General features: G+C 36.5%; 1 protein-coding gene across 2 annotated transcripts in view; it reads left to right on the forward strand.

The window, feature by feature from the left end:
* Window positions 1-3,490, forward strand: part of LOC126471346 (WD repeat-containing protein 20) — a 50,605-nt gene extending 47,115 nt beyond the window's left edge. Inside the window, exon 4 of one of the 2 annotated variants that reach the window (XM_050099468.1) lies at window positions 1,746-3,490. In XM_050099468.1, the coding sequence (XP_049955425.1) occupies window positions 1,746-1,850 (105 nt within the window). In that variant the 3' untranslated portion in view covers window positions 1,851-3,490. The remainder of the gene's footprint in view (window positions 1-1,745) is intronic. The other variant, XM_050099476.1, reaches the window with a different exon arrangement.
* Window positions 3,491-13,478: the final 9,988 nt, after the last annotated feature.

The following is a 13,478-nucleotide window of genomic DNA, read 5'->3' on the forward strand; positions in this document are numbered from 1 at the left end:
CACTTTGCTTCAGCTTCCTTTTTTGAAGCTAATTGATAGGCCCTTTCTGTTCTTGATGAAAGTTCCAACATCTAGTGTCCAATGTTCCTACAAGATGTTCAGTAAAGACACACTTGTAAATCATACTATCTGTGAAATATCAGCACTGTTAAGATACTAGACTCATATTTGAGACGAAAGGTTCATATCCTTAGGGTTTAAGTTTTTCTGATTTCCCAAAATTACTCATGGTGAATGCTTAAATGATGCCTAGTACTAGAGCAACAGGAGAAATCAAATGGGCTTTCAGTCTACATTTTGTTCTATATTTTAGTAATTAAGTGTATTTTAAGGTTTTCCAACAGAGCAAGGTGCCACGAAGGTTAAGACATAAGACTTGTTTTTGGAGGACCAAGATTGTTGAAGTCATGTGATATGATTATCTTCTGTTGGGCTACATCATGTAACCAGGTTTCTTTTAATATTATGTTGTAATTGGCCAGTATTACCATGCAAGATTCATTTAAAGTCTGAAGCAAAGGTCAGAGGATGACTGCCTTCGCAGAAAGCAGTAAGTTACTAAACTGAATGCATAAGGATAATCACGACTTTCATATAAGACAGTGCAATGGTTACCTATGGCACAAGACATATTGTTTAAGTAATGCCCAGTAATAAAGTGGACCTTTGATTAGTATGCTGGTTCATATTAGTAAGAGCAGCATTCAAATCCATTTACACGTATGTCTATTTTGGTGTCTCTTGGCTCTCTTAAATTGTGAAATTTGAATGTCAGGCTATCTTCTTACGCATAACAAGGCTGTGACTAGTTTATTCATAGTTGTTAACTTCCATGACAGTTGTATGAATTTTATTCTCCAATAAAAGGAAAGCACAATCAGGTTTCAGGTCAACAGTCCCATCTTCAGGTGCGTAGAATGTAGTACAAGTCAACTAACGTGAGTAGGAATTGACTAACTGGGGTAAATATTGTGATTCTATCATACACGGTATGTAAGCAGAAAATCCATCTCATAGATTCCTAGGCTACGTGGAAAACCTCTCAACGAACAGGGCAATGGTCCAGGCTTAAGAATGTGAATAACACGTTTCCGCATATAGTGAGAGGACCGTACATTCGCGCGCAGTACTGCATACACACCCATTTAGTACCGTACCAACCACATGTTTGAATGTCGATGTGTGGTTGGTACAGTATTACATGTGGTAGGATGGGAATGTATGGTTATCTTGCTTTATGTGGAAACATGTTATTAAGATCCGTAAGCCAGGGCCTTTGACCCGTTCTTAGAGAGGTTTCCCAGAAAGCCTAGATATAGATGAGATGGATTTTCTGATTAAACGTCATGTTCCGGAGAGTCGCTGTCTTAATCCTTGTTAGTTAACTCATATGAGCATTGTATGCACCTGAAAATGGGACTGTTGTCCTGACACCTGTTTGCGCTCTACGTTAATTGGAAAAAAAAATTATACAACTGTAGGTGATGTTATCAATTGCAGATAATATATACAACAGTTGTGGATGTCCTGTCAAGAGAAAAACGTGTGATCAGTTTCTGTTGCATCCTTTTGAGATTGAGCTTGATTCAACATCTAATGACCATTTAACTCCAAACTACTTGATCAGAGATTGATCTTCAGTTGTTAGTTATTATTTTACTGTAAGTTTATTTTTCTTCAGGAGGTACCTAGAAAATATTTTGATCAGTAAAGTTCTACTACTTAAGGCATTCTGCATATTCTAGGGACCAGTGCCACATATTCCATCGAGTCCAACTGCGGTGACTGCCCCTTCTACATCCACACCAGCTGGAGCTGTTACTTCCATGCCTGGAGGAACTGTGGTATAGCAAGAATCCTGCCCTGACTGCTGCTGTGACAGGTGTCGCAGGGCGGCAGGTGCCCATTCTGGTCGTGCTCGTGCTGTGCTGACTCTTGGAGCTTGGTGGGCATCTTCAGCGTGTACGTCTGCCGCCACTCTATAGTGTGTTCCTTTTCTGACTCACCAGAAGCCTTCTGGAATAACTTGCTGAAACCACATAAAGAGTTTGTGTAGGCTTGCAGCATGACGGGAGTCAAAACTGAGCAGTGCAGATCAATAATCGTTGATGATTTTTTTTAGTATTGCTTTGTGTGTGTGTGTGTGTGTGTGTGTGTGTGTGTGTGTGTGTGTGTGTGTGTGTGTGTGTGTGTGTACTACTATGCATGTGCACATGTTGTTATGTGGATGGACATACATGTGTATGCACATTCTTGTACATATATACATATATTTTTTGTTTGTCTCAAAAGTTTGTTGAAGATATTTATGAAAATTTTGTGTATATGAAGTATCATTTCTGTGCTCATATCAATTTCCTTGGCACGGATCTGGATTGTGTCTTCTTTTTCAGTGAGCATCTTGCAAATGTATGAAAGTATATAAGAATTATTGCAAATTAATTTCATTGTTTGTATGACATGGTGCTGTCAGTCAAAGTACTCATTGTTTGTCTTGAATATCAGTATCTTAAGTTAAACACAGAAGAAAAGCTCTCTCCACTGCATGCTGCAGTTTATTTTTAATAATCTTTGTCACAATTTGTAATTTAAAATGTGAAGTGCAAAGTTGATGGAGAATGTTATAGTTCAAATAAGTATCCATAAAGATCTCAAAAAAGAATGCAGTGCAGTCTGCGTTAAGAGTGATGATGGTAAGTTGTATGTACTATGATTCACATTTTTTTTTTTACTTGGCATATTGTCAGACAAAATTGCCTTATCTTGAGCTTAAAATAAATCAAAAGGCAGAAGCCAAGAATAATAGCAAACTCGCGGTAATTAGGAAGTGTGTAAGGAAAGACATTTGTTTCAATTCCTGTTACATAATACTAAATAATGATACAAATTTATTATTTGCAGACAGACTTCCCATACAAAAAAAAAGTCTAAAGTATACTGCTAGTATAAACGCAGTTTTTAAGATCTTCGATGGTGACATCTCTGGAAAAAAAAAAACTATAATTATTTGCCAATAAGTAATAATAGGCCAGACGAAATAAGATTCTACTGCTCATGTGCTTGCGAACAAGGCCAGGTGGTCGTTTTTGAATTTTTTTTATATTATTATTATTAAAAAAGCCAGAGGTCTCTCTACAGTACCAGCAACAAGTAAAGAGTCGAATTTCACTATATAAGCACAGCCTCATACATATGTGAAATATCGTCCATTATTTTTATCAAAGTTAACAACAAACAATGAATGCCTTTCCACTGGCTTTCGAATTGTTGTTGTTACAAAGGATCCTTTGCTTACGAAACAAACTAACGGGAAGTTTTGACATTAAATTTTGTAATTGCCTAGAAACTAGGCAAGAAGACCCAAAACACACTGCTGGTTGGACAACTATTATGATATCGTATTGATGTTCCCAACAGACATTGCTTAACTACAAATTTTCATTTTCAGAGCATTTACTTTTCTAGGAAAACAGAAGTGTGAGAAACCTCTCCCTCCCCCCCCCCCCCCCCCCCCCCCCCCTTGCCTTACACACACACACACACACACACACACACACACACACACACACACACAATTTTCCTAAAAATGAATTTCACAAATACACTCAGGAAACGCTTATTGTCAAGCATGTCTGTGGAGGAATATTTTGAAAAATTGTTTACTTAAAATCTGGTATTCAAGGCAAAATTCACTTGTACACATTTTTTGTCTCGGACAAACTGGATGAAATGGAATTCCAGCACAGATTCCTGTGCATGGCAAAAAGATGATGCAAACTAAACAGTAAAAGAGGGAAGGCTTTGTTTTTTGTTGTTTATGTTACTCATATTTCATACATACTCAGTCATACCCTCATACAAATACGGTTTGAATACTGCTGGACAGTTAAATATTCTTACAAATTGTTTATGCAATAAAAATTTCATATTGTGATAGACAATTTGATATTGTAAAAACATTTACAGCTACAGCTGTGGTATGCTCCTGATGGTAATGATAGTGTAATACATTTTAATTTTGAAAAAGGACTTGTGATTATATAACTGAAGAGAGAGGGAAGTCTGGAACAGATACATATTTAAGTACTTTTTAGCAAAATAAAATGTCTTCAGTATTTATTTGCACAGAGTAAAATGTTCTTTGCTTTCTGTAGCTTTTATTGAAGATCTGTTGATTTTTGTCTGTAATTTAATTGGACTCTGCATGGTTCCAAAACTAATTTTATATTGTGGCCTAAAAGTTTTATTGATTTAAACTGTTTTAAAGCCTCAGGTTCAGAGATACTTCATACATACATTTTCTGTTGATTATTTAATAGTTTTATGTAGTTACAAAGAATATATGACCAAAGATAACTATAATGAAATCATTAAATTGTATTTAACAAATGTAAAAATAATGCATTCCAGTTGTATTTATCGTAAATGTTGACTTTTAAAATAAATACCAGTGCTTTGTTAAGTTTCACTGTTTTTTTTACAAAAAGCACAAAATTAGAGTTTTAACTTTTGTGATATAAAAACAATGTATATGGGCAAAATGTATTGTATTTATAAAATTTTTGTTTGCATGGTATACCAATCAAAATATTTCAGTCGGAATGCTGAGTAAGTTACAATGAAATAAATACTGTATTAATGTTAGCATAGTAAGGAGGTTTTTGTACCAAGGAAACAGTTGCATATTCTCTAATCAAAGCCTCATTCATAGTTCCTGGCTCTAAAGTGAATGAATATTATCTTAGTTTGCTGAAAAGCCTAATTTTATGTAGATATCATTGGACATAGCTAGTAAGAAAGTAACCAGAAAAGCTTTAAAATGTACATTTATTATGTATTATCTGTAAAGAATTACACTTATGAACTCACGAGAGACCTGCCATCAGATTGGATTATGAAAAAAATTTGTTGTATGCTGTGTAAGTGTTGTAATTTTTAACAAGACATAATTTATGAACAAGGAAAATTTAGCTATACATGCAAAGAAGAGCCAGACTCACTAAACCTTAAACAGTTGCTGAACTACTGTAAACATATGTATCTGAAACTCTTAGCAGATAATTTCCTAAAAAAGGAAGAAAACAACAAAAAGAGGATGAGGTGGTATAAAGAATTTATCTACCTAGAATGTTGGACTGAAGACTAGTTTTGGTGGGAAATTAGGGAGGTCCTGTCCTTTCATAACCACTATTTAGAACACTGTCATTTTAGTGTTCCTGATGTATCACATGATCATTTGCATTCCCAAGTCATCTTAACATCTTTAGCTATCTTTGTTTTCTGCATTTATTCTTGATGGCATGAGGAGGAAGATGAAGTACTTCTTTTTTACATGTACATTATTTTTGAAAAAAATCTTTCTAACAATGTTACTTAATAACAAAGTTTAAGAATGTAATTTTCTCTGGGTTGTCAGGTGTTAAGATCTAGTTCTGTTCTCTTGATTTTGGAGAAGCCGTTCTTGCGATTTTAGAGGGACTGGAGCATACGCTACTCCCTGTTTCATCATTTCATGTGTAAAACCTCAGATGCACCATCTAATCTTTTAAGTCATTGGTCTGGTTACTCTGTGAAAAGGGAATTATGTACTTGTAATTGGCTTTGTAGAAATATTGGGCTGCAGCTAAGAATACAGATCAAATCCATTTTAAAATCAACAGTGGAGGCATTTGTCATTTGTTTTGTTTTCAGAATACATTCAGTAGAGAACTCTGAGAGAGGGGTGGGGGGGAACTGCTCTGTACAAAGAAAGCTTCCATTTAATTTCCTCATCAACTCTGTCGTATCAGGATTTGTAGTTTCGTGTTTGAAATTTTCACACTATGTGCACAGTGTAACGGATGACAAAATAATGCCAAGGGATGTTTAAACAATTTATGAACTATGTTTTGAATGTATCATCTGTGGCAGGTTAACACTTAGAATCCCCCCTGCTCCCATCAACAATGGAAGTAAACTATTAACAAAACTAAATAAAACTGGCGTTTGTTTCTAACTACAGTCCTGTATTTGACTCATTAAACAAAGATTCACTTCTGCTAAAAAGTGGGTGCTTCCTCTGTCCTGTGTCGCCCCCACAACCACCTCTTATCCTTTCAAGAATTATATATCTGTCACAAAGTGTAAGGAAATTGACTGTCGACTAGCAGGGAATTATATTTACTTGATTTGGAGTTATTAGATATCCTTGTGCTGCAGTTATATAAATTTTTTTATATGTTATATTAAAAAAGTATCTTAAGAGTGCAATCTAGAGCAGCTGTGTGTGAGTTTTAGATTATTTATGAATATTAATAATATATAACTCTAATATTAGTTTTTCAAACAAGTCTGTGATTTAAAACAAAATAATGTAGTACATGTAACCTTGAAATGGTGGTTCATGTTAAAATATTTTGCTATACAGTTTGTAGTCATGTAAGCAGAGGTTTGAGTAGTAGATGTGTTGTGATCCCTCACAAACATTTTATCTGTAATATTTATTAATATGTGTTGAAGTAAAGACTGTCAATCCCATTACATTACTGGTCTTAAGACAGCTTATGAAATGACGAAAAAAGTTTTAGTGCTCAAGACACTTCATAAACCTGACATTTCACAGTGCAATGTATAATGAAAATTCATTTTTCACAAGCAGAATTTTATTGAGTAGGTTTGGAAATGCTCTCTTGGCTGTCAACACCTGTACATTCTGAGATAAAATTATGCTAATATGAAATGTGACTCCATATTCATTCACTTTGTTGAAGTGGTAATGTGGAGATTGTGCTTCATTCATTTTATAATAGGCATTTTCATATGGTGCTTACTCAGTCTGCCAAAAGGCACATTTTGCATATACATACTTATACCTGCTGTTCCTTAGCCATGTGTAAGACACACTTTTTGTTCATGTAATTTGATGAGGAAACTAAAAAGTTCTCATCACAATGGAAGAAAAAGACACTGTGGTGTGCATATTTTTATTTGGACAATTTATGTATCATAGCCATCAGTTTTTTTGGTGATAAAAAATATGACATGTATTTGTTATTAATTTATTTACTTAATTGATAACTGCTGCCCATTTTCCTGGTTTCTGTCTGTTCAGAAATCATGTGGTGTATGGGGTCACACTTCCAGTGCCATCTAATAACAGAATACAGATTTGTATTAAGTAATAAGTTGTGCAACATCTGCAAAATTAACAAAAATTATATTTTGAGCTGTGATGATACTGATTTACTTTTCCACAGGATTTCTAGATATATGTTTCTGAATTAACATCTGTATGTTTTAATTATGCCCAAATTGAAAATATTGCCACCTTTGTCAAAAATGAAATGGCGCTGTTAGCATAATGGGTGTTTGACTGTTTTTCGGAAGTCATCTTAAATGGTTAATTATGTCATTTTGTGCTCATAAAATGCTTTTTTTTTCTTCTTGAATTTCAGTATTATTTGATAAAAACAGAAATGAAATCCAAATGATTGGAAAGTCTGCTAAAACTCATTACATTCATGTGATGCCTATGGCATCACTGGCTGCTCCCACTATCATAAAGCTAATTCACAGTGATGCCTTGTTTTGGAATTTACATTTTGGTAAATGGATTACAAATGGTATGTAGTACCACATTGCACAAATGCATCCATAAAAGCTCTTGACAAATTGTTTTTGAATGTTTCAGAGAATGAGAAGGTGCATAAAAATGTGTTGCACTGCACTAGCAAAATGCCTCTACTTCAATGTCAAAGTATCTTACTCAATTAAAAATGTCTTGCACTTTGAGGTTAACATTAATTTACATCCAAGACACACTTTCCCACTATTACAAAGAAGGATAGCATTAATCACCAAAATTAAACTTGTAGTAAAAATTATCGTTATACTCGGTTATTTGCACAATTTTGGTGGCTCGATTGGTAGAGTAGTAGACTGTCGAATATTAAAATATTGTATCCATAGATCCCTGGTTCGAATGTAACCACAGTAATATTTTAGCTTAGGAAAACAAGTTGACGGTGCTTTCACATGAAAACCAAATCACAATTACGAAACTTCAGCACACCAATGTAGAAACAGAGTATTATTGTGTTCCCGCCGGCATTTATGTGTGCTTAAATTTGCAGTAGCTGTTCACACATGTCATTTTCAAAAATATATTTTCTAGTTCATGTAACCACACACTTCTTACTTTATTAGAAACAATGTGGGTGTATTTTTATCGTCTTACTGTCCAGCTGGGGTCCTTATTGTTTACACTTTTGAAGTTTCATCATCTTACACTAGATGAAGTCTGCTCCAAACACTTACATGCAGCACAGTCCTTATGTTTGTGTTACCTGCATGTTACACATGCCTTATATCTCTTTGCATACAAAACCTAATTGTCCTGCATTTTGTTGTACTGTGGGAATGTGGTGGTATCTTCAATACTTGCAGTGATTTCCCAAAAAAAAAAAAAAAATGAAAAGGGGGGGGGGGGTGGTAATTGCTTTTAAGCAAATTAGATGCATTTATCCTCAGTTGTCCAGTTCTCAGAATAAGATTAATGTGAAGCTAAATGTAATACATCCCACCATCAAAACAACTGCTACAATGAGTTCTTGCTAACGCTGTTTTCGTATGTTGTGTAAAACTTTTTTACCAAAACTTTTTTTCGCTTCCAGGCTTCTAACCTACATTCTTCTTATTGTAGTTACATGCGCTATCCGTTGTGCCACAGAGCCTGTTCTTTTTGCAGTACCTCTGCTGAGTATGTTGTATGGTGGAAATCAGCACTAAGATATGCCAAGAATAATTTTATGGCACTTTAGGTCATATTTCATGACTGATAGTCAACAATCTCAATACAAGATACAGACACATTTGCGAAAGTTCCACAATTCCTTAGTTTTGAGAATGTCCATCCTTGCACATATCGGCGCTCTAAATGAGTGGAGCATAAATGCATCAATTTTCATAAGGTTTACACTAACAGTGTTTACAAAATTCCTTCCTATTGTTACTGAAAAGTTGTAAATGCATGTTCCATCACTAAATAGCTAAATTAGGTGCTGAAAAAGTACATTAAAAACTAGTGTCTATGGCTAACATTCCTCTAATGCACATATAGCTTCGTCTTATTTCTAGTCTGTGATGTCTCCAGAGTGTCAGCCAATCACAGAGCATTTCTGATCAAGTGACCAAATCTTGACATGTAATGATTTTTAAGCTTTAATTATATGAAAATAAGAGATACTTTGTGAGAATATTAACTGTAAATGCAACTTGAATTTTATAATCACTCTAAATAACAACAGTCTGAACCATATTTTTAACTTAGGAAAATATGCCTATGAGACAGTGTGTTAGGAGTAGCGTGTCTTCTTACAATGATTTGGCTTATAGTCCTCCATGAAGATAATAGTTTTGAATGATAAAATTCTTTTCTGGTAAACATGCGGGTGTGAATTTTGTAGTTATCTAATTTGTACTGTGTTTAATGTTTGAATCAGCTCTTGTGGTCTGAGATTTTAAATTAATGACTTTTGAAATCTGAATGGTTAGTGCACCTCACTCTCTCCCATCCCTCCTTTACTGTAAACCTATTGTATTCCAAACAGTTCATGTTTTTTAAAGTCTCATTCGTAGATGTGCATCTTTAAACGATTTCATCATAGTATTGTCTTTGTCTCTGAGACATTATAATAATTTCACTATTGAATTATGTGCAGAAATGCCCTTGTGGCTGGCTGAGTTAATAGGCTGTTCTTATGATGGGTAAAAAATTGTTAATTTCACATAGTATATTATCATAGCCAGTACAAATAGAATTATGTTAATTTGATTAACTAAAATTTTAGTTATAATTCTTGAAATGGATTACTAAGGGAGGTGGCGCATTGGTTAGCACACTGGACCCGCATTCAGGCGGATGACGGTTCAATCCCGCATCTGGCCGTCCTGATTTAGGTTTTCTGTGATTCCATAAATCTCTCCAGCAAATGCCGGGATGGTTCCTTTTAAACGGCACGGCCGACTTCCTTCCCTAATCTGAAGAGACCGATGACCTCGCTGTCTGGTCTGCTTCCCCACAACAAGCCAATGCTTGAAATGGGTTGTACACTCTGTTGCTAATGGAATGTTAGTTAATGATCTTGATCAGGTCACTCTGCTTACTTGGCTAGAGAAGGAAATGGTTGATGATCTATTTGATGGATTTGTCTGTAGTGATTAGGAAAACTGTGTAAAATTTGTGTGCTGCTGCTTGTGAAGGAAAGTCAAACTACACACAAAGTTGGCCCTAACTGTCAATTTTTCCAGGCTCCCATCAGTAAACCAAGATATCGCTTGGATGACCGAGCAAGGTGGCATAGTGGTTAGCACACTGAACTCACATTCGGGAGGATAACTGTTCAATCACGTGACTGGCCATTCTGATTTCGGTTTTCCACGATTCCCAAAATTGCTCCAGGCAAATGCCGGGATGGTTCCATTGAAAGGGCACAGCCGACTTCCTTCACCATCCTGCCCTAGTCCGATGAGACCAATGACCTTGCTGTTCAGTCTCTTCCCCCAAACCCCAACCCCTCACTTGGATGAAATGACCAGCAAACTCCCCCTCCCCGTACCTCCAGTATCCAGTACTCATACCCATTTGAATGAGTCAATATATAACCATGAGGTTAATTCCTGGATGGAGCCGCAGGTAAAATAAGGAAAAGGTGACCACTCACTTATAGTGGATTGATGTGTGGAGTACAGAAACAAGTAACAAAAACAGTTCAAGCAGCTCTCTCTCTCTCTCTCTCTCTCTCTCTCTCTCTCTCTCTCTCTCTCTCTCTCCCCCTCTCTCTCTCTGTCTCCCCCCCCCCCCACCCCTCCTCCCTCTCTCTTTTTAAGCAGAAGTGGACACACAAGACACCCAAATGTATCTTGGCAGCGCACACACATTTTGCAACTCGTACATTGTGGAAACACACAGCTAATTATGCCTTTCATGTAATTAGGCATCTGTAAATATGATGTTCTGTCTCACAGAGATATTTCTGTTGTTGACATCTCTACTCCTGAGGCGAGCAAAAGAGTTCTCCACCTCCCTTAACATAATGATTTTCATAATCTGTGGGCAAGGTTTCCATGTTCAATTCTATCACTTTTTCAGCAAAGTCATGGTAACATTTCTCCCTTTTCCCTGTGCCAAGTGTTCTATGAGACTGTGATACCTACAACCATATGGTAGGTGTTCTGTTCCACTGAGATTCCCTTGACTCCACAGTTTCTGTTTCTTTACCGCTATTCACAATTGATGCCACCTCCCTTTACACTTCCCTAATGCCCATGGCCTTGTCTACAGAACACTACCTTTCCCATTGCCCAACTAATTCCAAACAATCACCTTTTTCCCAGTGGCCGTGACCGACTATATCCTCATCCACAATTACTTCTCCTTTGAAGGCATTACCTACAAACAAATCTGGGGTATGGCTATGGGTACCTGCATGACACAATCCTGTTGTTGTTGTGGTCTTCAGTCCTGAGACTGGTTTGATGCAGCTCTCCATGCTACTCTATCCTGTGCAAGCTTCTTCATCTCGAAGTAACTACTGCAACCTACATCCTTCTGAATCTGCTTAATGTATTTATCTCTTGGTCTCCCTCTATGATTTTTAACCTCCATGCTTCCCTCCAATACTAAATTGGTGTCCCTTGATGTCTCAGAACATGTTCTACCAACTGATTCCTTCTTCTAGTCAAGTTGTGCCACATGTTCCTCTTCTCCCCAAGTCTGTTCAGTACCACCTCGTTAGTAACATGATCTATCCATCTAATCGTCAGCATTCTTCTGTAGCACCACATTTTGAAAGCTTCTATTCTCTTCTTGTCTAAACTATTTATCATCCACGTTTCACTTCCATACATGACTACACTCGATACAAATACTTTCTGAAAAGACTTCTGACATTTAACTCTATACTCAATGTTAACAAATTTCTCTTCTTCAGAAATGCTTTCTTTGCCATTGCCAGTCTACATGTTATATCCTCTCTACTCAGACCATCATCAGTTATTTTGTTCCCCAAATAGCAAAACTCCTTTACTAATTTAAGTGTCTCATTTCCTAATCTAATTCCCTCAGCATCACCTGACTTAATTCGACTACATTCCATTATCCTCGTTTTGCTTTTGTTGATGTTCATCTTATATCCTCCTTTCAATAAATACACTGTCTGTTCCATTCAGCTGCTCCTCCAAGTCATTTGCTGTCTCTGGCAGAATTTCAATGTCATTGGAAAACCTCAAAGTGTTTATTTCTTCTCCATGGATTTTAATTCCTATTCCAAATTTTTCTTTTGTTTCCTTTACTGCTTGCTCAATATACAGATTGAACAACATCGGGGAGAGGCTACAACCCTGTCTCACTCCCTTCCCAATCACTGCTTCCCTTTCACGTCCCTCGACTCTTATAACTGCCATCTGGTTTCTGTACAAGCTGTAAATAGCCTTTCGCTCCCTGTATTTTACCCCTGCCACCTTTAGAATTTGAAAGAGAGTATTCCAGTCAACATTGTCAAAAGCTTTCTCTAAGTCTACAAATGCTAGAAACGTAGGTTTGCCTTTCCTTAATGTAGCTTCTAAGATAAGTCGTAGGGTCAATATTGCCTCACGTGTTCCTATATTTCTACGGGATCCAAACTGATCTTCCCCAAGGTCGGCTTCTACTAGGTTTTCCATTCGTCTGTAAAGAATTCGTGTTAGTATTTTGCAGCTGTGACTTATTAAACTGATAGTTCGGTAATTTTCACATCTGTCAACACCTGCTTTCTTTGGGATTGGAATTATTATATTCTTCTTGAAGTCTAAGGGTATTTCACCTGTCTCATATATCTTGCTCACCAGATGGTAGAGTTTTGTCAGGATGGCTCTCCCAAAGCTATCAGTGGCTCTAATAGAATGTTATCTACTCCTGGGCCTTTTTAACTTAGGTGTTCCAGTGCTCTGTCAAATTCTTCACACAGCATTTTCCGTCTCATCTACATCCTCTTCCATTTCCATAATATTGCCCTCAACTACATCACCCTTGTATAGACCCTCTGTATAGTCCTTCCAACTTCCTGCTTTCCCTCTTTGCTTAGGACTGGATTTCCATCTGAGCTCTTGATATTCATACAGGTGGTTCTCTTTTGTCCAAAGGTCTCTTTAGTTTTCCTACAGGCAGTATCTATCTTATCCCTAGTGATATATGCCTCTACCTCCTTACATTTTTCCTCTAATCATCCTTTCTCAGCACTTCCTGTCAATCTCATTTTTAAGATGTTTGTATTCCTTTTCACCTCCTTCATTTACTGCATTTTTATATTTTCTCCTTTCATCAATTAAATTCAATATCTCTTCTGTTACCCAAGGATTTCTACTAGCCCTCATCTCTCTACCTACTTGATCCTCAGCTGCCTTCACTATTTCATCTCTCAAAGTTACCCATTCTTCCTCTACTGTATTTCTTTCATCCGTTC

This window comes from Schistocerca serialis, chromosome 1 (genome assembly GCF_023864345.2).
Source record: "Schistocerca serialis cubense isolate TAMUIC-IGC-003099 chromosome 1, iqSchSeri2.2, whole genome shotgun sequence".
In the NCBI taxonomy this organism is placed as follows: Eukaryota; Metazoa; Arthropoda; class Insecta; order Orthoptera; family Acrididae; genus Schistocerca; species Schistocerca serialis.